Source organism: Phaenicophaeus curvirostris, chromosome 1 (assembly GCF_032191515.1).
Source record: "Phaenicophaeus curvirostris isolate KB17595 chromosome 1, BPBGC_Pcur_1.0, whole genome shotgun sequence".
NCBI lineage: Eukaryota > Metazoa > Chordata > Aves > Cuculiformes > Cuculidae > Phaenicophaeus > Phaenicophaeus curvirostris.
This window is the reverse complement of record NC_091392.1, coordinates 55350556-55377825: the sequence shown is the minus strand read 5'-3', so window position 1 is coordinate 55377825 and position 27270 is coordinate 55350556. Positions and strand designations below refer to the sequence as shown.

General features: G+C 37.2%; 1 protein-coding gene across 3 annotated transcripts in view; it reads left to right on the top strand.

Annotated features, from left to right (window-relative positions):
- The window catches only part of KITLG (KIT ligand), a 55599-nt gene extending 30392 nt beyond the window's left edge, over positions 1-25207 (top strand). For 2 of the 3 annotated variants that reach the window (XM_069858475.1, XM_069858492.1), the window contains exons 3-10: positions 3286-3348; positions 8197-8376; positions 10046-10208; positions 11110-11205; positions 17927-18036; positions 18522-18598; positions 20060-20143; positions 21133-25207. In XM_069858475.1, coding sequence (XP_069714576.1) covers positions 3286-3348; positions 8197-8376; positions 10046-10208; positions 11110-11205; positions 17927-18036; positions 18522-18598; positions 20060-20099 — 729 coding nt within the window. In that variant the 3' untranslated portion in view covers positions 20100-20143; positions 21133-25207. The remainder of the gene's footprint in view (positions 1-3285; positions 3349-8196; positions 8377-10045; positions 10209-11109; positions 11206-17926; positions 18037-18521; positions 18599-20059; positions 20144-21132) is intronic. The other variant, XM_069858484.1, reaches the window with a different exon arrangement.
- The last annotated feature ends 2063 nt before the right edge of the window (positions 25208-27270 follow it).

Here is a 27270-nt window from a genome sequence, read left to right as displayed (position 1 = left end):
AGGCATTAAAGAATAGGAAAGGGGAATAAGGAAGAGAAAATTGGAGGTAGAAATGGTAGCCAAAAGGAAAGCATGTCTTTTCCATCATATGCCTCAGAGTGAAAAAGAAATCACTGGCAATGGTAAATGGTAAATATTACTTCAAGGACTTATGTTATCTTTGATCTGTATATAAAAATAAAGATATCTATGCTGGTCTCCTTAAAATTTTCTGAACAGTCACAGAAAAAAGAATTTCCAAGAGCAGTAGCTCTCACTTCCAAGCTGACTGCAGAGATAGGTCATTTCATTTCTGTTCTGCTGTTGTGATGAAAGAGCAGTTTATGGAACCTAAATGGCATTTAAAACATCCGTTTTTCATCTCCCTGTCTATGTGACCATGAGCATATTTTGGAAGTATGTTTGGGTTATGCAGCATTAACAGTGCTGTATTAAATGTTCAAACCTCTGCATTTCAAAAGGAATCTTATATTTTCCAGTTGGAGATTTTGTTACAACTGGGAATATAGCACTTAATGTTGGTTTTATACGAATCTAAAGACATACATCTAGATTCTCTGTTCTTCACTTCTTCTCTGAGTCTGACTTCCACAACCACACCCCCACTTTATTAGAGAAAGTTTATGTAACATTTTAATTGCAATGCAGGTTTATTTTAGCTCTATGCATTACTTTCCAAGGTTATGAGTTGATATTCTAATCCTCAAAACTGTTACTTTTGACTGAAAAGTATAGTCATGCAGGCAGGTGTTTTGTTACCTCCATATTCATCGCTGTACTTAAGGAGGTGAGTACAGGAACCTAAAAAGCCATTCTGGGACTCGAGGAGTTTTAAAGAACAGTCCCTTTCCATCCCCTTTGCTCAAGGAGCTCAAAGCCCTCTTGTCCTCTGCTATGTGCAAATCCTTGTTGGGAGCCACAACTCTTAGACACCCTGAGCAGAGCAAGTAGACAGAGTCCTTTCATTCCTTTCAGGATCACTTCAGCAGTTGAAAATGAAGTCCTTGCTTTTGGATCATAGTCTTGGTGGTTAGCCTTCAATGAAATTTCAAGATTTGTTTCAGGAAAACAAGAGGCTATAAAATGCACAGATTTAATACAAATATATCCTTACTCCTACATCAGAGCCTCTACCCTATTTTCCATGCATGAGTTGGGAAGTCCAACTGGGACACAAAAATAACTCCCTTGCTTTGACTGAACTCTATCATTTACCATTGGCAGAGCATTTGGCATGTGGAGTTTAATCAATAAAACTTTAACGAGTTGTTTTGTCTTGAGGCAGGGCATATATTTTGTGTTTAACACCCTCTCCCCCAGTAATCTTCATTTTTAGTACTAAATTCAAAAATATCTTTTCTGATTCACAGTCTGTCGAGAAAAATATCTGAGGCTGAGCTGTATTCTCCAGCTTTGTTTGAGAAGCTGTAAGAACACTTGAGCAGTTACATTTCTTTTAACTGTGCATGAAAAGTGCTTGACAGGCTCTAATGCCAGTAAAGTAGATTGTATACATAATGCATATCAGTTCTTGTAGTGTTCATTGATTTGGAACAAATTTAATCTTCCAGTGACCTTTCTTAAAGAACAGTGCTTTTGCTGACATTGCTAAGTATTGAATCCCTCTAGAGTATGGCAAACTTTGTACGTACAGTAGCATCTTGACTATCTTTTCTGCTTGAAGTGCTGCTACTTCTACCTCTCTAGGCACGCAAAGGAAGCTGAAAAAGCAACTGGATTACTCATTAATGTGTCGTGACGTTAGGATGTTTTCAGAAGAAGGAAATATATACCAAAAATTGTGGATGAGGATTTAGAATGAATCAGATGGTCTAAAGAAAGAATTTGCAATACTTTACAGTATGTAGGACACCTGCAAAATTTCCCAAAATGCCATGTAAATAGAAACTGATATAGAGAATTTTTGTGTCAAAAGAAATTTACATTTTTGTAAAAATTGGATTTTAAAGTTGTAGGAGAAAGCTAGCTGTCATTGAACTGAAAGATTGTGGCTCAGACCACATTGCAAGTAAAAAGAAATATTTGTAATTTACTACTGACTGACTGTGCATTGGTCCTTGATCATTTCTAGAACCATATAATTTTGAAACTGCTGTTTCAGTTTTTTATTGAAACTAAATTTTAATTAACAAATAAAACGTTCTGTTTGTCAAACAAAATACTACCTAAAAATACACAAGAGAAAAAGTCTCTGTGCTGGTTGCTATAGCAGTAGAATCAAAAGCAGCTATAACATCTTTAACCTAAAGGAGTAGTAATGCTTTGCTGAATAATGTGTAGATTTAGGTTCACCAAATGAATTATGTATCTGCTTATTGTCTTTTGAATAAATGAATTTCAGACTTGGATGAGAAATATCAATTGAATCTTTCACTGATACAACATAAATAGGTTTGCTGTGTCAGTAAGCATCATGGTATGGTAAACGTTTTGATAAAAGTTCTTCAAGAACTTGTGGATCACGGTAGCATCTCCCTCTTCATCTCCCTACTCAGCCCATTCCACAAATGATCGACCACATCTCAGGGTAATGTTGGATGCCATCTGTGGCAGACTAATTCAGTGGTAACCCTTCTTCCACTCCTTTTCCCTGCTTCAGCACACCCCCTTACTTACCCACATCTGCAAAGCCATGCTTAGCTTACATGTATGGAGGCTGTCTTCTGCCTCGTGACATTGTTGTAATTATATTGCTTATCGTTAGTAAGAGGTACAGCTTCAAAGTTAAAGTTGTGCTCAAGTCTTTTTCTGATCTGGTACCTAACTAAACACAAGGCAGGCAAGTGCTTCTTTAGGTTCAGATGCTTGCTGAAGTAGGAAATTATTTGAAAGAAAAAGGCTTAGAGACTGCGGGGTGTTTTGGGTTACATAGAAATTGCCATGTAAACACTTCAAGACATGCCAATAAAAGATGAAAATGCAGAGGAGTTTCTGCTTCTCATCACATTCCTGAGTTAATTCTGCTGAGAACTGGTAGCATTGAACATGAGCAGATCAGGTCTAACAAGGTGATGTGGAAGGATACTTCACTTGTGAGCAAATAAGAATCAGTAGCAGTTCCACAGGAAAGAGTATGTAAGCTTTTGCACCTGGTAAGTTACTGAAAAGTTGTGTTGAATCTTCCAAATCATTAGATTTGTTCTCATTTCTGTTCCTGTACATCTCTATGTTGAATATTTGACTGATTTTGTTGAATACAATGATGGAAATTAAGTCTTACTTTGTGTAGTCAGTCATAACATTTTTATGATCCGTTTATTGTAGGTTGGAAATCTCCCGAATGATTATATGATAACCCTTAAATATGTCCCGAAGATGGATAGTCTGGTATGTACAACCACTTCAAGTTAATCTGATAAAGTAGCCCACTGGAACCAGTGATGACCATAACATTTTGTATCTAGTCCTATAGCTTAGTAAGTTACAGTTAAATAATGATTTCATTTTACATATGTTTTGCAAGTATTCATTTAAATTAATTGTAGAGAGGTTCTAGCAGTCACTTAAAGCTTTTTTAATTACAGGAATCTTTAAAAATTATTTCTTTGTATTAAATTTTTTAACTTTTTCTCTGGGAAAAGTCAAACAATGGTGTTATTACATCACATCAACTGAAAATTGTTGTTTTCTTAAAGTAGTTTCTTTCTAATTGTACTTTGGAATATGCTGTAGAATGTCCTACTGATTTCAGCCAGTGCAAATGCTCTTAAAGCACAGCAAATACTGAGTGACCAATAAGGAGAACTCTAAGTTGAGCAAAGGCTAGCATCTGCAACTGAACAAACTGTTAGAAAGTGAGGATGTTCTTTCATTCAAACATGCCTTGTATTATTCTTTCTACATAATCTCATAGTTAATACATAGTGATACTTTACAATAAGCATCATCTACCTTCTTTAAATTTTGTAACATTTCTTATTAAAAGCTTTTTCATATTATCTTATTGCTTATTCTACAAAATATTTTTTATGTTTTTCCTTAATTTAAAAATACATTTTTAGAATGATTCATTGAAAATGTTTGCTTGGTTGTTCCATACACTGCAAGAAAAAGGAGAGAAGGAAATAAGGTCAAAGTAGAAATTATGCCAATAGTTCTACTGTCCTATATAGTTTTAAGGAAATAAAAACGTAAGAAAAGGACTAATTTGTCAATTGAACTGAACAATATTGTGCCTGTCTTAAGAACAAGTCATTGTACACATATATCAGTAGCTGGAAACCATCTGGTAGATTTAAGACCTGGGTTTTGTGTCTGTACAAAGTTTTCAGTATGAAACCCCGATTTGGGTACCATGCACATATAAAAATGCATCATAACCTACAACATTGTAGCAAATCTAGAACTATTGCCTATTGATATTGGAGGAAGATACCAGAAGCAGCATTGTCTCAGACGAGAAGAAGAAGAAGGCTGGAGGAAAAGGAGGCTGTGGGATAAAGGGCTCTGAGATGTGAGGTTAGGAGATATTATGGCAGACTGCAACAGCTGATGAGCGAGAGTTGGGCTGGGTTGGGGCTGTTTCCTCTGGTGTGCTCCTGGGGAGGCTGGCACTGCAGATGAAGAAGGCCAGGGAGCATGCTTGAGCTGTGGGTCCTTGTTCTAACTGCCAAGTCTTACCTCGTTCAATGATAAGCTTTGACTGCCAGTACACAGTTTCTTTTCTATAATTTGAATGTGTCATCTTACTGCATCATAGAATCATAGAATGACCAGGTTGGAAGAGACCCACTGGATCATCAAGTCCAACCATTCCCATCAAACACTAAACCATGCCCCTTAGCACCTCGTCCACCCGTGCCTTAAACACCTCCAGGGAAGGTGACTCAACCACCTCCCTGGGCAGCCTGTTCCAGTGCCCAATGACCCTTTCTGTGAAAAATGTTTTCCTAATGTCCAGCCTAAACCTCCCCTGGCAGAGCTTGAGGCCATTCCCTCTTGTCCTGTCCCCTGTCACTTGGGAGAAGAGGCCATCACCCTCCTCTCTACAACCTCCTTTCAGGTAGTTGTAGAGAGCAATGAGGTCTCCCCTCAGCCTCCTCTTCTCCAGGCTAAACAACCCCAGCTCTCTCAGCCGTTCCTCATAAGGCCTGTTCTCCAGCCCTTTCACCAACTTCATTGCTCTTCTCTGGACTCGCTCCAGAGCCTCAACATCCTTCTTGTGGTGAGGGGCCCAGAACTGAACATAGGATTCAAGGAGCGGTCTCACCAGTGCCGAGTACAGAGGGAGAATAACCTCCCTGGACCTGCTGGTCACGCCGTTTCTGATACAAGCCAAGATGCCATTGCTTACATTCAGTTTATATTTATGATGAGCAGCTGAAAAATAAATGGAAAGAAGAGAAGTTCAGAGCTGGGATTTCCATATTCCCTTTGCTCGTATGCCACTTTCATAGTGGTGGAAGGTGCAGCTCTTGGCCACCTGCCTTCACAGGAGGAAGCATTCTGTGGTATTCACATCTCACTTTGCCAAATTCCTCTGTGGAGATTTCAGGTTGTGTTATATATACCACAGCAAAGGCTGGCTGAGTAAGTAGGTTTTGCTCTGGGTTCTGCAAGGTCCCTGCAAGCTGGGAAACCCGCAGCTTTGCATAAGGCAAATGCCCTTTGTTCAGCTCTCAAAGGATTGAAACCATGCTCTACAATTTTTTTCAAGAGATTTCAGTCTTCAGTCTGTGCGTAAAGTAAGACATACTCAAGTTAGCGAGTCTCAAATGTAGTTGAGTAAAGGAGGGAAGGGAGAGTGAATGCAAAGCAGATGGGAAGCCAATGTAGTGCATGTAACAGGAACAGACTGACCTGATCCATTAACCAGGAAGGTTGTTGCATTATGCACTAGCTCAAGACTTCTGAGTGGCTTTAAAAGTAGTCTCACATAGAGGGAACTGTGTAGTCTAACCTGAAGGTTAAAAGGTAAAGATGACAGCAGCAGGGGCTGAACTCCGAAGAGAAGGTAAACTTGAAACTTTTAGCTAGATGTACACATATAGATGAAAAGCTAAATGAAGACTACCTGAAAATACAAGGGCAGTCAGTTTTGCAATTCTCCTAAAATGTAAATCTTGATCAAAGTTTACACAAGAAAAAACAAAGGTAAACCTCCATTTTTTTCTTGTAGCCAACATTACTATTCTCAATTTCAAAAGTTTCATCCCTGTGTTTGTTAGGTATCGAGAAAGCAAGCGATTGAACAGCTTGAAATTCCTGAAAAGAAAACTTGAAGCTCTCGTTAAACACAGCTTTTTAGGTCAGAACAGTTCAGTCAGAGGAGACTCCCACACACATGCTAAACCGCGGGAGCCACAAATTAGATTCCCTGCTGGAATCACCAAATGCTCGCTGGGAGAAGCAGCAAGCTTTTACTAGTCCCTGCCAGAGAATGCACACCCGCAAGACCTCAGAGGAAAAGGATTTCTGGGTTTGCAGTTCAGGGAAGCACAGAAGTTCTGTGTCCACGCTCCTGCACCAAAGCAAAGGAAAATGTGTTGTCTGTCTCGTGAGGGCAATGGGACATGGCACAGCACATGCTGCTTGAGCAGAGTGCATTTCAAAGAAGCTTCCTCTGATACATTTGCTTCCATCGCTCTCCTCCCATCCTTCTGCTTGAAGGAAAAGAGGGAATTGAAATCAAGTCAAACACAATCCATTCCGCATTTTGTTTCATTATTTTTTTAAGCAATTATTGAGATAATTGCAGAAGATGATAATACTGACTTGCAACTTGTTATCAGCGTATGAGAGAGTTGTACACAAAAGTGAAAAGTCATGTAAAGCTAAACAATGTATTTAAAACTTGTTTCTCTAAGCCTGGAAACCTAATAGTCCAGCTAGTCTTCAAAAGCATGAATTATGTTTTGCCTCATCAAAAAATTTTACACATCAAGGCAGAACACCACCTGTGTCACCAAGAAAACAGTTGGTCACCAAGTAATAATATTGATGGTAGCAAATACATTTTTTTAAATAAAGAATCTGTGTGAGTGTTTATTGCAGAAATTGAGTAGAATGAGATTAAGTCTAGAAGCTGACCCATTGCTAAACATTTACTGTGCTTTGTGGAAGGTGGAGTGAATGGATTCAATGGATGCTGCCCATCCACTAGGGCAGCATACTTAAGGGTTGCTGGGCCAAGATCTTGGTATATGGCACGCTTTAATGAGCCTGAGACATTTTCAAACATTTTGTAAACTAGTTTCAGACATGGAATAAATTCCCAAACATTTACCATTAAAAATTCAATATTTATTGGGAAGAGATTTCCAGGTACGTGTTGCAGTGTGACAAATGCATTTCCTGCATTTTTGTTGACCGTGTTGAGTTAGGGTTTTTCCTGTGCTGGGTGGCTTTTTTATTTGCTTGACTACTGTTATTGAAATCTAAGTTAAAGAAGTTAATGACTCCTTCTAAGGCAGAAAGATGAATGACCAGGTTTCAGTCACATGAATAGCTGTACAAACTTCATCTGCAAACTAATTGCTTAGGTGTCAGTGAAAGAATTTGTAATCTATTCCAATGGTACAGATGTGGCAGATACCACAGCAGGCTGTGCAGAACCCTTTTGTCAGCAAAAACGCATGGAAAGATTTAGATCTGGAAATTGTTCTCAGGAATGTCATTTAGTGAAAAAGCTGAAGAGAAGGAGTTAACTGAGCTAACTAATTTAGAGGTGGATAAAAGCACAGATGGGTTTCATTCAAAATGTTTACAGAATCTTTCCTCAGAAGAGGTTTATTTCAAGGATCTTTGGGGTTAACTGAGTCATGTAGGGTAACAATAATAAAGTGAAAACAGATTGTTTTAAAGAAAGTCTGGAGAAAAAAATTAATTCAGTAGTTATTTAAAAAAATAAATAGGTTAATGAAAGCATGGAAGTATGTCCCAAGGCTCAAATTCTCAGCAGACTGATTCGTAACATTCATTAAGAATTTAATGAAGGGATGGCACTTAACAGATAACCATAAATATGTCAGTAACAGTGAGAATAGAAATTTTACCAAAAGGGCTGAGGAGAAAGTTAGCCACACTAAACAAGATGAATTTTAATTTAGACTTTCAAGATAACTTAAATTGGAAGGAACAGTTTAATCTACTTTTGCACATAGAGTTTCTTAACCGGTTTCTGCAAAAATCTGATATTTAATCTACCTCTCTTTTTCTCCTTCTTCCCCTTGACAGCCTAATCATTGTTGGTTGCATTTGATGGTGCCCGAATTTTCAAGGAGTCTACATAATCTTCTCCAGAAGTTTTCAGATATTTCAGATATGTCTGATGTTTTAAGCAACTATTCAATCATCAATAATCTCACAAGGATAATTAATGATCTTATGGCATGTCTAGCTTTCGATAAAAATAAGGTAATCTAATACAGATTTTCTACTTTTGTGCTGGATATTTTTATTTGAACTTTCTGTTTCACTGTATTCAGTAATAGTTTAAAAATGTCCAAAGCTTCATTAGAGTTGTTCTCATTTCTATTCCTGTACATCTGAAATTCTACTTTGTTTAGAAATGCACTGAGTACACTGTGCTAGCATTGGCTAGTCATGTCTCCTGTTTCAAAGGAAAATATGAAAATGGCTTACAAGGAATTACAGTATATACAATGACCTATATACAGTTATTTAAGTTGTCAAAAATCTAACCATCATCTTTAAGATAATTTATTCTGGTTTGTTTGAAACTGGCAGAAATCTTCCTTGTGCATGGAGCTTAAATTATTATTTTACTAGTGATCCTAATGTAAATTTAAAGATTATGTGGTTGAAGCTGTTAATATACTTCTAGTACGTATCACAGTTTGTGAAGCTCTGAGATCTGCACCATGGTTTAATGAACTTCTATGCAAAGACACAGCAAAGACTAGAGGATATCGGCCTATTTCCATGCGTTTCTGGATCTCAGCCATGTCTGGAAGGATTTCAAGAGTCCCACTCGAGATATCTGATTCTCTTGACTGAAAATGATAAGGGGAAAAAACCCCACTTTTTAATCCTTTATCCAGCTCTAACCAGTCGATTGATGATTCAAAATAAATTTGTTAGTTGAAGGTTTTGTCCCACTGAACAAATTGGGCAGACTTCAGTGTATCCTTTTTCCCCCCCTATTCTTGTCCTGGTGATTCAAAGCACTCACCTGGAATGTGGTTGGTGAAGAGGTATTTTCTTTTGTAGAATGAAGAAGTAAATATCTTGTAATTCAGAGGAACAACTAGTTATTGATATCCTCAGAGAAGAGTGATCTTAGGTCTAGTACTTTCAGCCTTAAACATATAATAATTTTGGAGCCCAGACTAGGAAGTTTTCTTTAGTACATACTTAACTCATGTTCTTACCACTGTCCTCCTTCTTGGGAGTACAGAGTAACCAAATTTGACCTGCTCATGTAACAAACAGTTGTTGTGAAAGCTAGAGTCAAGAAAAAAGACTATAAGGAGATAACCATCAAATATCTTAACGTGGACTTCAGTCTTGTTTAGTCTGACATAACACACTTGTTTGCTTGACCCCAGAGTGATTTGGCTTCCTTGTTTATAGTCCTGCTCTTATTTTTAGGTACATTATCAGGGATCTCAGCCTCCTTCTGTGCATTACTGTATCCCAGCTATTGTATCCTGTTCCCTGTACTCTCATGACAATAGCTATGATTGTGTTTTGTTCCTGTGTTCAGATTAAAAGGATCATGTGGAACATTGAGAAGTAGTGTAAGATCAAGGTTATGTTTTTATTGAGGGAAACAAAAAAAGTCTCTTCTTTTTCAGTGGAGGATGGGAGGCTGCCTTTCATTTCTTGGGAGTTTTGCAGGACTGGATTAATAATGTATTTCTGTTTGCAAAGCTGATTTGAGATCCTCAGATCAGTGAGCTTGTATGTTTTATGAAGACTGTATAAAGCAAATCTGGTCTTCCGCAGGTTAAACTTTTAAGCTACTTTGTGTCATCTTTGGATATTTTTATCATCTGTTGAGGTGCTGAAATGAGCATTTCTCTTGACCTTCTTTCATGATTAATTCAATATTTTACTCTAGGATTTTGTAAGAGAAAATGGTCACCTTTATGAAGAAGGTCACTTCATTCCTGAGGATTTTTTTAGACACTTTAATAGTACCATTGAGGTTTACAAGGAGTTTGCAGACACGTTGGATAAGAATGACTGCATTCTGCCTTCAACAGTAGAAACACCAGAGAATGGTAAGATGGCTCTCATTTTGGGGAACAGATTCTAAGTAGATATAAATGGGTAAATTTCATTTTATTTCAGGGATGCTAAGCATCTAGTACTGTATCTCCATGTCTCCTTTTAACTGCCAATTAAAATTACTACCAACACTGAAGCTTGTATTTCTGTTATAAGTCAAGTTTATTCTGGCAGTAAAACTAGTGCCATCGCTCCTAGTGACATCATTCCTTAATGTAATTCAAATAAACTCACAATACTCTGCTCTGTTTCTTTTCATCCCCAATATATCCTAGATCATCTTCTCACATTGTTCTTCTTCTTATCTTCTATTAATGCTTTATTTAATTTTTATAAGGCAGTAAAGGAGCCTAAGGTTGCACTACTGAAAGGATAGGAAGCTAAGACAAGTTGTAAATTGCAGCAGCCTTGAGTCACCTCCACATTCATCCCACCCCTCCTGAAAAGAGCTATGATTACTTCATATAAAAAAATTAAGAAGCTCAAGACAGGCTCCTGCAGTTCATTTTCATCCTTCCAGTAAATGGAGGTTTTGTATTTTTATTTCTTTTCCTCTCTCCAGTGACAGCTATTAGCTTTTTAATTAGGGCAATGTATCCAGTTGCACAGTTACACCAGTAATAACTAGAGGCAGATCAGTGTCATAACCTATGAACTTGTTTAAAGCAATTGCTTTTCCAGAATAGCTATTCAAGCAGCAGCTCAGTGTGTAGATACATCTGCTTCTTAATAAGACTGCCTTTTTTTAGCTTAATCCATTTCATAAGTAGCCCTTTAGCCAGATTTTTAAAACAGCCCTATAGCCACGTTGAAGTAGTCCTGTTGCCCATCATCTTATATAGAGGGAACTGTATTTTGAGTTACATAATGCTGACACACTCATTTTCTATTTAGATTCCAGAGTCGCTGTCACAAAAACATTTTTGTTTCCTCCTGTTGCTGCCAGCTCCCTTAGGAATGACAGCATTGGCAGTAACACTAGCAGTAACAGTAAGTACAAGTGATTGAATTAATATATGTGTCTCCATTTTGCTCTAGTAGCTGGTTGTTATGAGAGCTCAGAGGAAGAGAATGTCATTAATTGTGCAAATTAATGGGAAGTTACTTGTGCCTGATGGTGTACCATGTGTTTCTCAGCTGTCATACTGAAATGCAATGAACTTATCTAATCAAAATTTAGAGATGTTATCAAGTTACAGTGATGTGACAGCTTTCTACAACTTGGAGAGGGCAGGTCTCTTCATTTTGGCTGTCATGAGGTCTCACTAGTCATATGGCCTTGGCAAACTTGGCTGTCACAGACACCTCATTTTTCACTCTCAGAAAAGGACGTTGTTCCAAACAAACAGAATAGCTGTCCTGAATTGGGTCCAGGGTACTCATGTGGACGAAGAGGTTGCCTGTACATTGCATTTTGAGTGTACTGCCAATCCCAGGTTTGGCACCAAACCTGAAGACTGCCCCCATGTTTACTTGCTGTAGTCACAGTTCAGCCAGCTCCGCAGGCAGCATGTGTTCAGCTCAGATCGAAGAGAAAGTCACTACACCTTTGGCAGACTCTCTCTCTGCCAAAGATCTCTCTTTCTCAAATCTCTCTCAAATCTCTCTTTCATGGCCATCTCCATGTTTCTCATCTGTTGTGGTCAGTGTTTTGCATGACTGGTCACTGACAGATAAGAGAGCCGTGAATTGTTGCTTAATAGCCTCAGCATTACCTATTAAGAGGTCAGAAGGGGTGTAGTAATCTAAGGTGAAGAGAAACAACAAGATTTCAGGTGCTTTTAGTGACATCATGTACAACAAGGTGAATAATCTCTGGAACTTTCCATGTGAACAAAAGAAGGGGATTTTTCGTTCCTGTAATAGTGATTAAAGATTAACCATATTGTTGTTCCCCCTGTTCCTGTTTCCCAGACACATCAGGATGGCAATCTGTATATCTTTTACAATTTCCCTTTTCACTTCCCATGCATTTGTGTTATCTAAATGTGTGATGAGTAAGTATGTGGCTGCTACTCCTTCTGCTTAAGAAAACGTGGGCAAGGAGGCAGCTACTGTACCCTGGTAGGCACAAAGGTAGCTCCCAATGGTGGAACAGATATTAAGAACAGATTTCTTCTCACACTGCTTCTCTTTGGAATTGTAATCTGGTTATTCTCTGGGGTTTTAGCACCCTGCATGCTACCTCTCAGTTGGCTCACAGCTGCTGTCAGATTTGAAGCTCTTGCTGATTGCTTTCTAATTAAGAGAAGGTCTTAAGTCCTCATTTCCCATAAACCTCCGAGTAGAAGGTTGGAACAAAAACCACCTTTGACTGCTGGCTACCAGCCTGTCTCTTTGGAAAAGAGAAGTCTTGCTGACATAAATTCCTTGCCAAGAGGTCACAGAGCTGGCTGCAAATAACGTGATGAGCCCAGGGCCAATTATAAGACACCAGGAGGGGGCTAAAGAGTGCATATCTGTTTCTCTCAGGTCTGAACATGTGATAATTTTTGCTGTTGCTGCTAGAGGAAGAGTATTCAGCTGCAGCCTGAAGGAATGGGAGTGGAACAAGGAGCCAAAAAAAAGACAGATTACAGGAGCAGTTCAGATGAAAGGAGCCTGACCCAGTACAGTAGCAGGAGGGATGTCGGGCAGGACTGCAAAGGATGGCACCTGTGTCTGTACTGTGGAGGGAGTACAGAAGCAGGTTTATTAATCTTGTTTTATAAATGGAACTGATCATCCAGTAGGAAAAAAAGCCTGATTAAAATAATGCAATAATGCAGTAAGTCAAAGATACTGCTTGGCTGGCCATATGCTGTACAGGTGTGTTTTAACTGATTATCGTTTTCTTAAGCAATTTATTGGAAAATTGGATATCAGTTAACACCCTTATGTAGAAATGACATGAGGACTGCGTGTCTCGGGGCTGGGGACAGTTTGAACTCGTAATCAGATTAAATTACATTAACTTGGACATTGGATGCTGACTGGTTACACTTGAGTTATTTGTTTGGAGTTTTTTTTGTGAGGAGGGAGGAGCGGCATCTTTATTGGCCCCTATATCTTACTCCCCCAAAATAGTCTTCAGTAGTAATTTTAGTTCTGTCTTGACTTTATTGCTAAGTAAATTTTCTGATTTTAGTTAATTCCTGCCTGGGAAGGAACAACAATGAATAGCCCTTATTCTACTGTGAAGGCTCGTCAGCACAGGGGACCTTACCTGCTGGCTTCAGAACAGCACCACTAGATTCAAATTTCAAAAAGGGAAAAACTTGGAGAAGAGGAGAAACCTGAAAAGAAGCATCTCTAGACACAAACTACTGCAATTTCTTTTTTATATTACACTCTTTTATTTTAAACATTTTAAATTAAACTACTTAAAATTAATTTCTAGACCATTTAGTAGCATTCACTGTTTGCAAAAGAATTCCTTCAGATTAATAATAAATTTTGAATCTATTAATAAAGTCTGTGCAGTTAGATTGCTCAATCTGCTCTTAATTCTAGGTTCAACTTAGACAAACCTGAAGTGCATCATCTAATAAAATAATTTGTGAAATAATAATCATAGAAATTGTATATAATACAAATTAGCCAAAGTATGTTTTTTTTCATTTTGTTGCTACATTTGTTGAGTCATATTTCATGACTTCATAGTTATTGCACAAAAATAAAATTAAAATACTATAATAAGAGTAGGACCTTGACTAAATCTACACCAGGAGTCTTACCCTAGCTAAGTGTAAAATGGAACAATTATACATTCTAATTTTTTCTGGAATGTCAATAGTCCTCTTTTCATCCTTGTAATATTGAATGTAGATCTGTGGCATGTTCCCACTCCATCTTTTCCCCCATAAAATCTCAGATACTGTCACTAACCCCTCCAACTTTTTCTTAGGCTGATTTGTTTTCTTTTCTTTGTGTTACATGGCTGCAGTCCCGTATAAATTCCAAATAACAATTCAAGTCTCAGCCTCATTGATATTTCTTTGTATCATTATACCATATATAGTATGGAGAATTCAGACTAAGATGCTTCCTATGTAAAGAACAAGTGTTAGGATAAGAAGTCTTGAGTCCTGATCTCTTCTTTCACTGGCTGAACCAAATAGTAAATACTAGTCTTTTTTCTCCTCCTCAGATGAGTTTCAGGTTGCTTTGATTAAAGCATCAGCTTACTGGCTGTTACTAACACTTCTCACTCAATTACTGCCATGTTATTTAAATTTTCATGGGAAGTACAGTTTTGCTTTCTTCCATTTTTACCTATAATTTCCTCACAATAATTTAGCTTTATTATTCAGTAATGAACAGCTCAAAGAACATGTAAACACAAAGATCTCTAACATTTTAGGAAGAAGGACTCCTTTTATAATTAAGTAAAGAATACCATAGTTTAATTCAGTAATTGCACAACAATTTGAAAATGTTAACCTATGGCTTAATGCAGTTGGTGTTGCCTTCTGTGTCTTTGTTCCTTTGTTCCAACTTTATAGTTAATGGAAAACCCTAATGAGCAGGTGAGAGCTGCTCTGCATTTTTATAGATAAGATCTTGAGGTAATTGTGTTGGAGCTGAGCAGAGGTAAACTGAAAATTCCTTTGAGAAGTATATGGCAAAAAAATTGAGCTAGTGCTTTGAATCATAATTGGTTGCTAAACCTACACACATGGCTCAAGGTGGAGAGCAGCTCAATAACTTAACTGTGTAGCCAAGTGGCTTTTGATGGAAATATACTTTTTTCGCAGCTTAATATCCCAATGTCCATGAAGACTATACATAAATCTGCATCAGATGTGCTCACTTCTTAAGGGTTTCTTCCAGAAGGTGCAGAGTAAGAGCTCTGAGAGGTGCTGGCCTGCTTCCACTCCTCTTTTGTACCTTGCTGGATAGAGTCTGTTTTAAGTGAGTAATACACTAACTGCAAAGCCAGCAGTTGCTCTGGCATAGCCCAAGGAGTTCACAAAGTTACTGATAAACCTTATTCCTCCTATTCCTTCTCCTATTCTGCCTTTACGGGTGCTGGGAGTGGGATTTTTTATGTATAGAGCTCTAAAATTTCTAACAGAGGAAAAGACCCCTAATAAAAACCTGTTGGCAACCAGTTTGCCTTCCTTATCTCCATTTTCTTCATTAGGACACAGGTGCTTGGGATGTTCCCCAGACTGAAAATTCTCCAACGTGTTCTGATATAGATGTTACTATAAATAAAAGGCACGTGAAGAAACCTGCCATGATTTATTTCATTCACTCCAGATCTTTCAGACTTTTTTTCTGAACTTAAAAGTGAAATTGAATAATCTGTTGTTTGCTTTTTAAGGTAGTTATGTAACCTATAACTTTCAAATTAATTCACACACATCTAGTTATGAAAAAAAATCTGTTGCCATTTTTAAAAGGTAGGCTGGGGGGATGTTACAATTTGACTGTATTTAGGCTCCGTCCCTGGATTGTAGGTTCCCACATAGAAATCTAATTATTAATTCCTTTCAGTTTTCCATAGATACTGAAGAAAGCATCTGCACTGGAGATTTCTTTTCAGAAATCAGATTTTTCCACTTTTAGGTAGCTCATTAAAAGGGGGCTCTTCTGTTGTCTAAGACTTTATAAAATTTGTGAAAAAATAATGGTAAAAATAAGGTTCCTAGGCTATCGCTGATTGCCCTGCATATAGAACATTTCTGCAGAATTTCATGTAAAAATTGAGCATGCTTGCCATGACATGCTGCCCAGCATTGCAGAGTATGCAGAGGATTTTTGAGGTTATACACTCTACCATAACATGTTATCAAATAAATTATGCTCTGTATGACCTGGAGGGTTTTTCCTTTGATTTTATTTCACTTTCCCTTTTCTTTCCGAAGTTTGCGGAGCAGAATCCAGAAAACATGACAGTCCCCTTGGGATTTACATAATTCAGTTGTATAACAGTGGCCTCTCACTGGGAAGAATGGCTAATGGTATTAGGCAAAATCAGTGTTGCATTTTTCTTGACTAAAGCACGAGAGTAATATAGGTTTATTCTGCTGAGAATAAGCTGAAAATACAATTCAGATAAAGTAATGACAGAATTTTTTAAGTGTTCAGGCCTGCTCTACGCCACTTGAATTTGTCCAGATTTCATGAAGCAGAGTTCTGCGAGCAAACCTCCTCTATGCCTAATCTGGGACAGTCAGTATGAGAAAAGATGTGCCCATCCAGTTAATATCTGCATTTCATTTTAATGTTCGCGTAGACAGAGGCAAACTAATTGATAGCTTCACTTTTTCATTTGGTGGTACACCTCTGTAGAACTTTGCTATGATTCCCTTCTTCTCTGTAGGCAGATTTCTTTCATGGCATTGGTTCTGTTTGCCCAGTGTTTCCTTTAGTGTACTGAGTCTGCTGGATGTAAGTAAAATTCAAGCCTCTGTAGTCAGAAACTAGAGTTTGTAAGCAGTGTATGAGAGACAGTGGTACACGTAGTATATAAGGTACAAACCTTTTTTTTAATTGGTTTTTCCTTGTCTACTATAACTCCAGAAAACACGGCTGAATTTCAGAGATAAAAAAGAACATTTGTGTAAAAGCTTGCAAAATGACAACCAGAAAATCTCAGTGGGTTGAAAATGTGTTGCTAGTTAATTATGAGAATGCTCCTTTCTAAACTGAAGTGTTTTCTTAGAGGCTGTTTAATAATGTACTAAATGCACATTGCTTGACTCCATATTATACCACATGTATGTAGATATTTGCTGTTTGTATGAGTCACATAAATTTCTAGTGCTATTGATCCATTTTCATTTCTGTATCTAACCACCTAGACTTTTCCAGTTCTTACAGTTTGGTTCTTTTCCTGTAGTCGAACAACATACCCACCATTCAAGCTGCAGACACTAAGTCTTGAAATGAACTAAAACTGTGTGGATAGTGTCTAAACTAGCAGTCTCCTGTGGCTGACTTCGTATTTTGGAAGGTGGATCCCAGGGTGCCTCTGTTGGACACTTCACATACTGCTCTTGATTAAATAACTGGAGGGCCACATTTTAGTCTCAGCAAGTGTACAGCTCCCTGTGAGGGCAATGGAATTGCTTGTGTACATAAAAGACTAGGACTGGAGATATTCCATATTAAATGTAAAAAGCTACCAAGAAATAGTTACAACAAAATAATGCTCATCTAGGCTTCAAGATACAAGTGTCTGATCTAACTGAAGTCAATGGGACCCTTCCAGACAGACAGAATTGAAGTCAGGCTTATTTTGTTAAATTAGCCTCCCTCGAGAGGCCTCATGTGGGTTGTTCATTACTGCAAGGTGAAATGTCTATCTGCAATCAGTGAGATGTGTCTTATGGAATTTAAGCAAATCCATAAAATGATGGATATATTATTTTCCAAAGAATTATTTTGTATTATAAAATCAAGACCTTTAAAAAGTTATAAACCCCAAACTTTGAAATGCAGGAAGGAGAAAATGTTCTACAAATGACTAAAAGGGAATTAATGTTGAAACTATTCAACACAGCTGTTTCAGAAATGCGACGAGCATCCTTGTGGTCAAAAATTTTCTGTGATTTTTGTATGAAGTGCATCTCATGTTCACAGCACTTTGAAGTATCTGTTCTGTTGTTTAAGATGCTGTTATATATGTGGTACATAAAAGTGCTATTGCTAATAGCCTTGCCCTGAAGATAGTTTTCTGCTATAAATCTGTCTTCGCTAATGAGAACATCTGTAATTACAGAAGAGGCACTCGGCTTCATTAGCAGCTCCAGCCTGCAAGGGATCAGCATAGCTCTGACATCATTGCTGTCTGTTCTTATTGGCTTTATTTTGGGAGCCATATACTGGAAGGTAAGAAATATTACATTTAATTGTTTATATAGTGATATGACATTTCTTAGATATGGGGAGGTGGGAGGAGCAGAACCATTCTCCATTTCAAAGCAAGAGAGATCTTTTTTGATCTTCACTGAACTGTGTGACATACTAATGGCAAATTCTTGAATTCTACCACCAAAGTGCAAGTTCTGTCTTATCAACGTGATAGATATCTATTTGGAAATTGAAAACATGGGATTTCACCAATTTCCCAGTTCCTGTGTTATATTTTGAGAAGAGGTTTCTTCTGCTTTTGCCTCTTGTGCCCCTGCCTACAATACAAAGGCTTTGATAGTCACATTATACCAGTAGCAGATGTATGTTAGTTGACAGTATTTGGCCTATATTTTGCGAGATTACTTTGATATTGAAAATTTGAAGCAAACTGAAACAAAATTATTAAGGGAGTTGTTAAAGAAAGAGTTAGCATATTGATATTTAATGCATTTTCTTCCTAGAAAACACATCCCAAATCCAGACCAGAAAGTGGTGACACTACACAATATCATAACTGTCAAGAGGAAAATGAGATAAGGTATGTTGTTTCTCTTTATATACAAATATATACAAATGTAAGTTTATCTTTTAGAGCTGCTTCTTGAAGGTTTCTCTCTAGCTCTAAGAAAAACACAAAAAACCCAAACACAGAGTCTTGCTGTAGAGGCAAAATGTGTGCTTAAGGTGTGTCTGTTAAAGAAGTTCCTAGTTTAAATAGAAAAATTGATACGGTGGAGATTTATGTATACAAAATTCTAGTAATGGGATATTACCTTTACTTTCTATGTCCTTACTCCCACCGTGAGAAAGGATTGCCAAGAGGGAATTATATGAGAAGTAACAGTAAAAAGTGAATTTTTTCATTTGCTGAGTGGTAGAAAGCTGGGTTGATATAGTGCAAATAAATAGAAAACAGTGTCTTCCTTGCTGTGCTTCTAAATACTTTTAAATATCTTTTTCATTAATATTTTGTATATTCTTTTACTCTTTTACATTCTCCAGGGCATTTATATAAACATCTATTTTTTTTCCAGGTTTCTTATTGTTTAGAGAAAGGTAGTGAGAACTCATTCCAGTCCTAATAACTTCATAAGGTTGTCCTGAATGACTCATGACTCTGTTCATATTTAAACACTGTCTTATCTGATTTTCAAGCAGAAAAAAAATCTGTGTAACTCAGTTAATCAAATGTACCTTAGAAATAACAGTTGAAGACATTCCAAGTTGCTTGGTCATGACTTGGGCAAGAAGTCTGTGAAATTCAGAAAAGGACTTACAGATATTTTAATTTAGAATGACAGTTAGTTCATGCTAAAATGTTCTGAGAGCATTATTTAACCTCATATTTCAGGGTATTTAATCAAATTTTAACTATGAGGGATAAGGGAAAAGTCTGATGCAGAGAGTAGAAGGATACATCTTATACTGTAGGTTTCTCATGCTGCGTGAAATGCCTGATGCTACCTGCTTTTGAAAGCAGGAATAGGCAAGGTTTTGGTCACAGAGGCTGAAATTTTCAGCTTTTGAACTTTCTAGAAAAATGCATTATTGGAACAAATTGCCTTCACCTGCAGCACATAAAATGGAAAACTGTATTCACCAAGTATGTTAGCTGCTAAAAAAAAACCTCACCCTCATCTCATCCTCACAGGTATTAAAACTTCTGAAATGGAAAATGCATCTTCCTTTTAATTTCACAGGAAATATGAACTATTACTTTATAGGAGGAAAAGAGAAAACAGAACAATTAATTATATGCAGGAGAAGATCTAAACAGAAAATTTAAATGGGTTACATTCTCCATCAGAAATCTTAAATGTGTCGTTCATGTTTTTTTCTCCCTCCTCCTTGTGAGATTTGAAATATTTGAATTCTAATACTCTTGGTTCCCTTTTATTATAGGTACATGTTTTTATTGTAACTAACTGGTAAAACTTGCTGTTCTATTTCCTTGAAATAGAAACTATCACTGTAGTAATAAAGTACCTTTCTTTTTCAGTATGTTGCAGCAAAAAGAAAAAGCGCATCTACAAGTGTAGCTGTTGTTTTTTCTCCCTCAACACTGTTACCTTTTCATATACTGGTAAGTTGTTACAGCTGAGAGTCTTACCATCTGCTTAATAGCTCCCATCTGCTGAAATATAAAGGATTTGGAGTCCGTTTTGGAGAAAAAAATATAAAATAAAACTTGTTATCCCTAAACTCTTTGCACTGAAGATATTTAGATGCAAATGTAACTAATCCTATATATATCATTAATATAAGCATTTGACTTTTAACATGAATATTGCAAAATAAAATATGCTTAAATTCCAAAATGAAGGACGTCTACAGCATCTCCTTTTGGCATGAGAGCTGGTATGGAGGAGTCTTTAGCCTTTGTCATTCAGCTGATTCAAAGCAGTGTGACCTAAAACACATAATCCTTAAACTAGCAGGTAAGTGCAGGAGCATATGTCAACTAGTGCTGAGCTTCTATTAATTACTGTTTACTCAGCAAAGTTCGCAGTCTTTGTAGCTTTATCAGATCCATCATTCTTGCTTTAGTATGTAAGAGTGAGCAGCAAATGCAAGTGAGCTTTCTCAGTCCCAGCAGCGCTCCGCAGGACAGTGCAACCTAGCAGTGCACCGGTACAACAGGAGTTGTGCTGTACTTAACCCACAGCACCCTGGCAAGGGTCTGGAAGGTTCAAGAAGTGCCAAGTACTTCGTTTTATATCATGAGTAGAAAGAGCAGCCTAAGAGTGTAACAGCTAGTGCAAGTTTTGCAGTTCGTCTTGTAGTGGTCACTCTCAGGTGTATTCCAGGGTGTTTGTTGTGATCAAGTTAGCTACAACATGAGAGATTTCCAGTCTTCTTAACTGCTTTGTTCTAACATTTGCTCACTGAGAAGGGAGCTACATTGGATAAGTCACTTGATTTTTTTCAAAGATGTAATCTGAATTTGGTATCGGCTTGTCCAGATCACTTCAAAGGATGTTTGTTGTCATACATCTGTCAAAAGCTCTACTGTTAAGTAATACAGAGAGGAAATCTAATCAGCAAAATCATAATTTCTGTTTCTCTCTTCAGGCAGGTAACAGTTCCATGTTTGCTTCATAAATGAAGCAGCTTTAAGCACATTCGTATTCCTTCTGGAGTGACAGACTGAGTCTGCATCTGTTGTTGCTGCCCATGACTCCATAGACATGATACAGAAATGAGGACAATTTGTGTTCGTTACTGTGAAACCAACACTGAATTGAACAACAACAAGAAGAGTGTGCACTTAGCAGGACTGTATCTTATGTGAATATCTACCTTGTGTGGCATTTTGTGATTTTTATTATGTTAATACTTACAGCTGACTGTGGCAAACAAAGTACACATCCTGAACAGTAACCATCTTTCAAATGCCTACAACTGTGTGTAATCATGGAAAGTCATAAATACCTTTACATCCTTAATTTAAATTCTATGTCCTCTGCCTTACCCTTGTGTCTTCAGATGAGGCTCTCCAAACTGACAGAAAATGCAGAAATGGATACAGATAACATACCCTTCAATATTGTATATAAAACTTGAAAACAAAGTCATGCCGTCGACTTGTGTTCCAGTCTTTTACTTATAAAGAGCTGTGTTTATGCCTGGCAAAGGTCGTGTAACGCAACATGTAGTCTCTGCCGGGTGCCAGGTGGCTGGTTGCCCACTCAAGAAAGCCTCAAGAATTCATCAGTGTTGGTGGTCTCTCTTCAGGAGAAGCAAATACTGGATGAAGGCAAACTACACAGGAGGTGAAAGTACCTCATGGTACCTTAGAAGCATTAAGAGTAACTGCTGGATATATGAACACTGGTGAAGTTTCCAGCCATGCAAATGGAAGTGAAAGAGTCTGAATCGCGTTCAAACATCGAAATAAAGACAAATCCATGAAGTGCGTTTTGAATGCTGAAAATGCATGCCATTGTTACCTTGTCTTTAAAAGTATAACACAGAAAATCTGAAAGATCTTGAGAGTGTATTTATCTTTTACTTACATCAGCTGCAATTAGTATTTGCATTGTGTTTTAAATGATTAGTAGACTTTGTTATCCTGGCTCTCTACACTCTTAAAAGTTAATTCTCAAAACAAAAGAGAAAGGCTGTATTTCCCACGTGTCTTTGCATCTATTGCTGTTCTGTGATCTACAGGACTTGTGCAGGACTCACATATAGACATGCATTTTCAAGTAAATCCTAAAAATACCATGGTAAAAATTGGAAATGTAGTTGTGCATCTTTTATTCCTGGCTCTTTCCAGGTAATGGGTATGGATTATTTATCTGTATTAGGGATTTGTACTTCAGAAGGTAAAGGTAGCTCACTTCAGATGACAAATTGTTGTCTGTCATCAAACTCCCCAGGTCAGGAAGCGTTTTAGTTTAAGTAACTTGGAATTTTTTTAAAAAAACCAAACACTACCCTTTTAATGTTTTGCATAAAGTTGTTCTCTTTAAAGTATATTGTTACTTAATTTTTAATCATCTGCTGAATTTTATGAGAAACATGCATAAAAAGAATATGACGTATGACATACATATAATATATATATATGCGCGTACGTGTGTGTGTGCGTGTGTGTGTGCGTGTATTATGGGTAAAACTCATCTTTCATACTTACTGAAAATAAAAACCCTCAAAATCCTACTGTTTGAAGGCAGAGCTTATGTGTGCATGTAGCCATTCTGCGTGGAATTTTGACCCTACTGAGATCAATGTCAAAACTTTTTGTGAATACACTAATACAAGCACTTGATCATGTGGAATTATTTTTATTTATACTTTTTGCACTTTCTGGGTGTCAGAAGAGGGTCCTCAAGGCCTTCTTAGCTGGTGTAAATTACCATAGTTCCATTAAAGTTAGCAGAGTTTTGGGGAACTTCTCTTAGAGTAGATCAAAAGAAGCTCAATGTGAGAATTAGGCCTTTGTGAGTGGAGCACTCACCACTTAACAAGAAAAAAAACAAGGTTACTCATCACTTCTAAAAAACAAGTGCATTGCAAATTTTAGCTCTGCAACAACAGAATTCCCCATCTGCAGCTCAGTCTCATTTGCAATTGTGTAGTTCTTCCTCAAAAGTCCCCTGGACTTAGTGTTTCAAACTTATTTAAGATTTAGCTTGAAATAAATATCAGAACGACCTAACTGATGGGAAATCCGCACCTTATTGGTCGTGCAGGGAATAAGTATGTATTGTTTTTGTTAGAGCAGAAGAGTATCCATAATAAATTGAAGCAATTTTGTCCATACACATTTTACAGAAACCTTAAATACTTAATGTTGCTATACAATATGTTCTCAAACCAAGCTTATGGATTTGATGTTTTATAGTTTTTTTTCTCAAAGTCAGTTAAAAACAAATCCTCTATTTATTAATGTTCTTTGTCCATGAGAGTGTTAGTTTCTAAACGTTTTTTTTTCCAGAAAATCAAATACACAATTATATTGCATGTTGATGTGCCCCGAATTATACTTTAATATTCAAAATTCACTGTATTTTAGGCTTTTAAGTCTACTGATTGATGTTTGATAGGAATGGTTGGACTCGATGATCCAGTGGGTCTCTTCTAACCTGGTTATTCTACGATTCTATGATAAAGAAATTCTCGGTAGTAAATTGAAACATACGTTAAACCCATATAGACTTCTGCCAAATGTTCACACCTTCCAAGAGTAACATCTTCAAGTAGTAGCTAGGTCACTTTCAAATAATGTCAGATACTTTAATCTCTTTCATGGAGCAAGGCAAATGTAAGGCTGCATGAGAAAAGAGAGAAAATTCATGTGTAAACCTTCCAACTTCACATCACAAACATTATTCTTCGAATATGAACTAAAGTCGTACAACACATGAAGTGGCAGAAATGTAATTGGAGTTCATGGATTTCTTGGTTTTGTTTGCATCCTATTTCGGGAGATCTGAACAAAACATTGGGTGCTCTCAATCGTTTTGCAAGACAGAAGGACACTGTGGATACAGTGGGTGGCATGGCATTTGGAAATGTGATTGAGGTATTACCTGAAAATTTCCGTGCCCAATTTGTACACCCACTGAGGAGTCCCTTACTTCAGTTATAATGAAATTTTGAAAGACAACTGACTTGTGCTACATATTATAAAGCAATGAAAATAGAAGAATAAGTTACTACTCAGTGGGAGTAGTGGTGGCAGAAATAGTCTCTTATTGTAGTCGTAAGCTATTTCACTTCTGAAGTGATCAGTTTTTCAGTCCTTGGCTTTGGGTAAACAACAACATATGCATTAACACACACACAAAAAAAATTGCCCTTTCTCTTAGAATGAAATTGAGGGAAAGTGAGTGTTGCATTTTTTTTATATGAAAGTTAACCAAATTTTGTTTTCAGATATCTCTGGTTTTGTGAGAAACTAACATTTTTAGGTTTCCTTTGGCGTAGTTGAATTTTGCATGCAATTAATAGTGGCCTTGTGAGAATAAAAAGCAGATAGTGTTATACTGAGTAACTCAATGTGCTACTTCAGATGTGTGTTTACTTGAATAAATTAATGGTACTTATTTCATCACAAGGTCATTTTATAAATAAGCTTATAAAATGTGCTATACAATGGAATATGTGTACAATTTGCACATCTTTTAGATTCTGATCTCTACCAGCTGTTTTCTCTGTTGCTCTCTGTAATACGCTGGAACTGTTCAGTGCACACAATACAGCTATTAAATTGAAAAATTAACTGTATGGATAAAATACAGATATTTTGTGTTAGATTTACATTTAAGAATTATCCAACATTCTTTAATTCAGAAATCTGATTCAACTATTAAATGCAGATCTTCAGTAATGGTGGCATGTTGCTATTAAGTTCTCAAATTGATGGAACGCGGAAACTTCAGACTCTCTAGTGATAGAGACAGACTTTGCTGGTTGTATCGTGGGCAAATTCATTTATTTTGATGTAAATGTCAACACAGTCTTGCATAGTTACATTCTGACTGAAAGTAATCAACACAGTTTATAAAATGTGATGTGTCTGTATATAAGTGTCCTCTTAAAGATAGATGTTTTTCCTGATCCTTTTTTATACCAGTTCAAATTCGGAATTTACATTATATACATATACTTTATTGTTCTAAATAAAGATATTATGCACTGCCAAATAATTAGTATATTGCTTTGTGCCACTCCCATTTCAGACCTTTTTTAAGTCCTGTCATCACCTGGAAGAATTTTCTGCTGGAATGTATGCTACTAGGTGCAGACTTCTACATAATATATTTCTATTCTTAATCATGCATTTTGAAGCCTTGTACCATCAAAGTACATATCCTTGTTACTGGCCTTCAGTGCTGATCCATGGTGTATCTGTGATTATGAAAAGTATTCCAACTTTGGTTTCAAGTAGCTCCTTGGTGAACTTAAATCTGTGCCCTGCTTTAGGCAGTTTTTTACATCCCATTCTTGCTGTTAGCCACATATTAGGATTTTGATTTAATTTACTACTAATAAGTTTGAATGTTGGTGCACTTCTTTTGCAATAAGTGGCATTTACCAACTCAAAGCTTTATTACAAATAACAGAGTTTTTCTAATGAGATAAGATCTTACGCTGTAAGTAGGGCATGCTTCCTTTCAGGTTTCAATAGTTTATTGTAGTTTTTCACTAAGAAGCCCAAGGAAAGGGGAGGAGTTTAGGAGGAAAAACTGACCTGCTCAGGGCATTCTGGTATCTCTCCACTCCTGAGAGTGAATGAAAGAACACCAGCCTTAGAGGAAGAGATAATCCTTCTGAGACTTTCAATCTACCTTTAAGAACGGTAAGAAGACTTTGAAGAAAGTGAGATGAAGCTACAATAGGCCGGTATAGGGGTTTATAAATAGGAGTGACATACAGACTGGACATATGAGAAGGAGCAGGATAAATGGGCTAGGAGATAGGAACAAGTTTTGGGGATGGCAGGATTTAAGGCATTGACAAGGAGGAGAGCTATAGCTGTTGTTCTGGACACAGCAAGAAATGCAGAGCTGATGGGCTTCAAGGTCGTGGAGCAATGGGACTCTGTACTGATGGTATAGCAGAAGTCATGTCCTGAGGAGCAGCACTGGTGGCTCAGGTGGGTCAGAGGTTCCATGGACACTCAGTTCAGCTGGGGCTGGGTGAGCTGCAGAGGCTGGAGATGAGCATGCTTTGTGTGGAAAGAAGCATTAATATAACAAAAAGGCAGACTTGACCTGGAAATTAGGAAGGCAGAATTGTACCTAGAAATGAGATGTGAAAGCTCTTAGCTAACAGAACAGCTGTTGCTGAAGTCGGGAGCTGGTAACTGTAACTTGTATAGATGGAGTAGAGTGAAATTCTGGGAAAAGAGGTGTAACTCTCCAGCCAAAAAGACATCACCATAATATTTTTGGTAGTGTGACTTTCAGTTTTTGGTGCCTTACGTAATAGTGACTGTCTACTCCTCACAACCATTTCATCAGAACCCTGGAGATTTAAATGTGCTAAAGGATCGAGAGAAATATTTACCTTCAGTTTTCCAATTTCTGTGTCTCCAAAACAGTGAATATAAACAATCTAATTCAGAGGCTGAAAACAAAGGCAATCTTTGTCCAAGACATGGAAAGCATTAATAATGGCATTTTCCTACTTCTATCGAGCATAAAACCAATGCTTATTGTAATAAACTGCTGTTTCTTAATAGCAATACTTTGAACAGCTTAACACTTCCCTGAAGCAGCAGTATTTTAGGTCAAGTGGGTATATGTCCACTCCACATATACTCCACAAAGCACTCCAATGTAATTTTGTTCCATGTTAACAAATGTATGTTATTAAACATATTTTTGCCCAAAGATTCTGAATATTAAGACATAAGATGTTTTTAGATTTAACGAGCTGTGTTGTTTCAGGATTTCACACTACATTAACAATTTCTAGAACCACTTCCTCACTACTCTTCATGTACCCATTGATGATAAACATTCTTCCAAAGTTCAAACTTTTCTAGAAGGAATTAAGTTTCCCAATTACTACACTGAAGCATGCACTAACAGAATTTAGTTTCATGTTGTTAAATGCTTGAAGGGAGTTATTGTGTGCACGTAGTAGAAAATAAGTCTAAAGTAGACTGCCAAAATTGTGAACAATGAGGGAATGGAAGTATGGCACTTTTTTTTTCCATCATATCCCGAGGAAAGTTATTTCTACATGCAACAG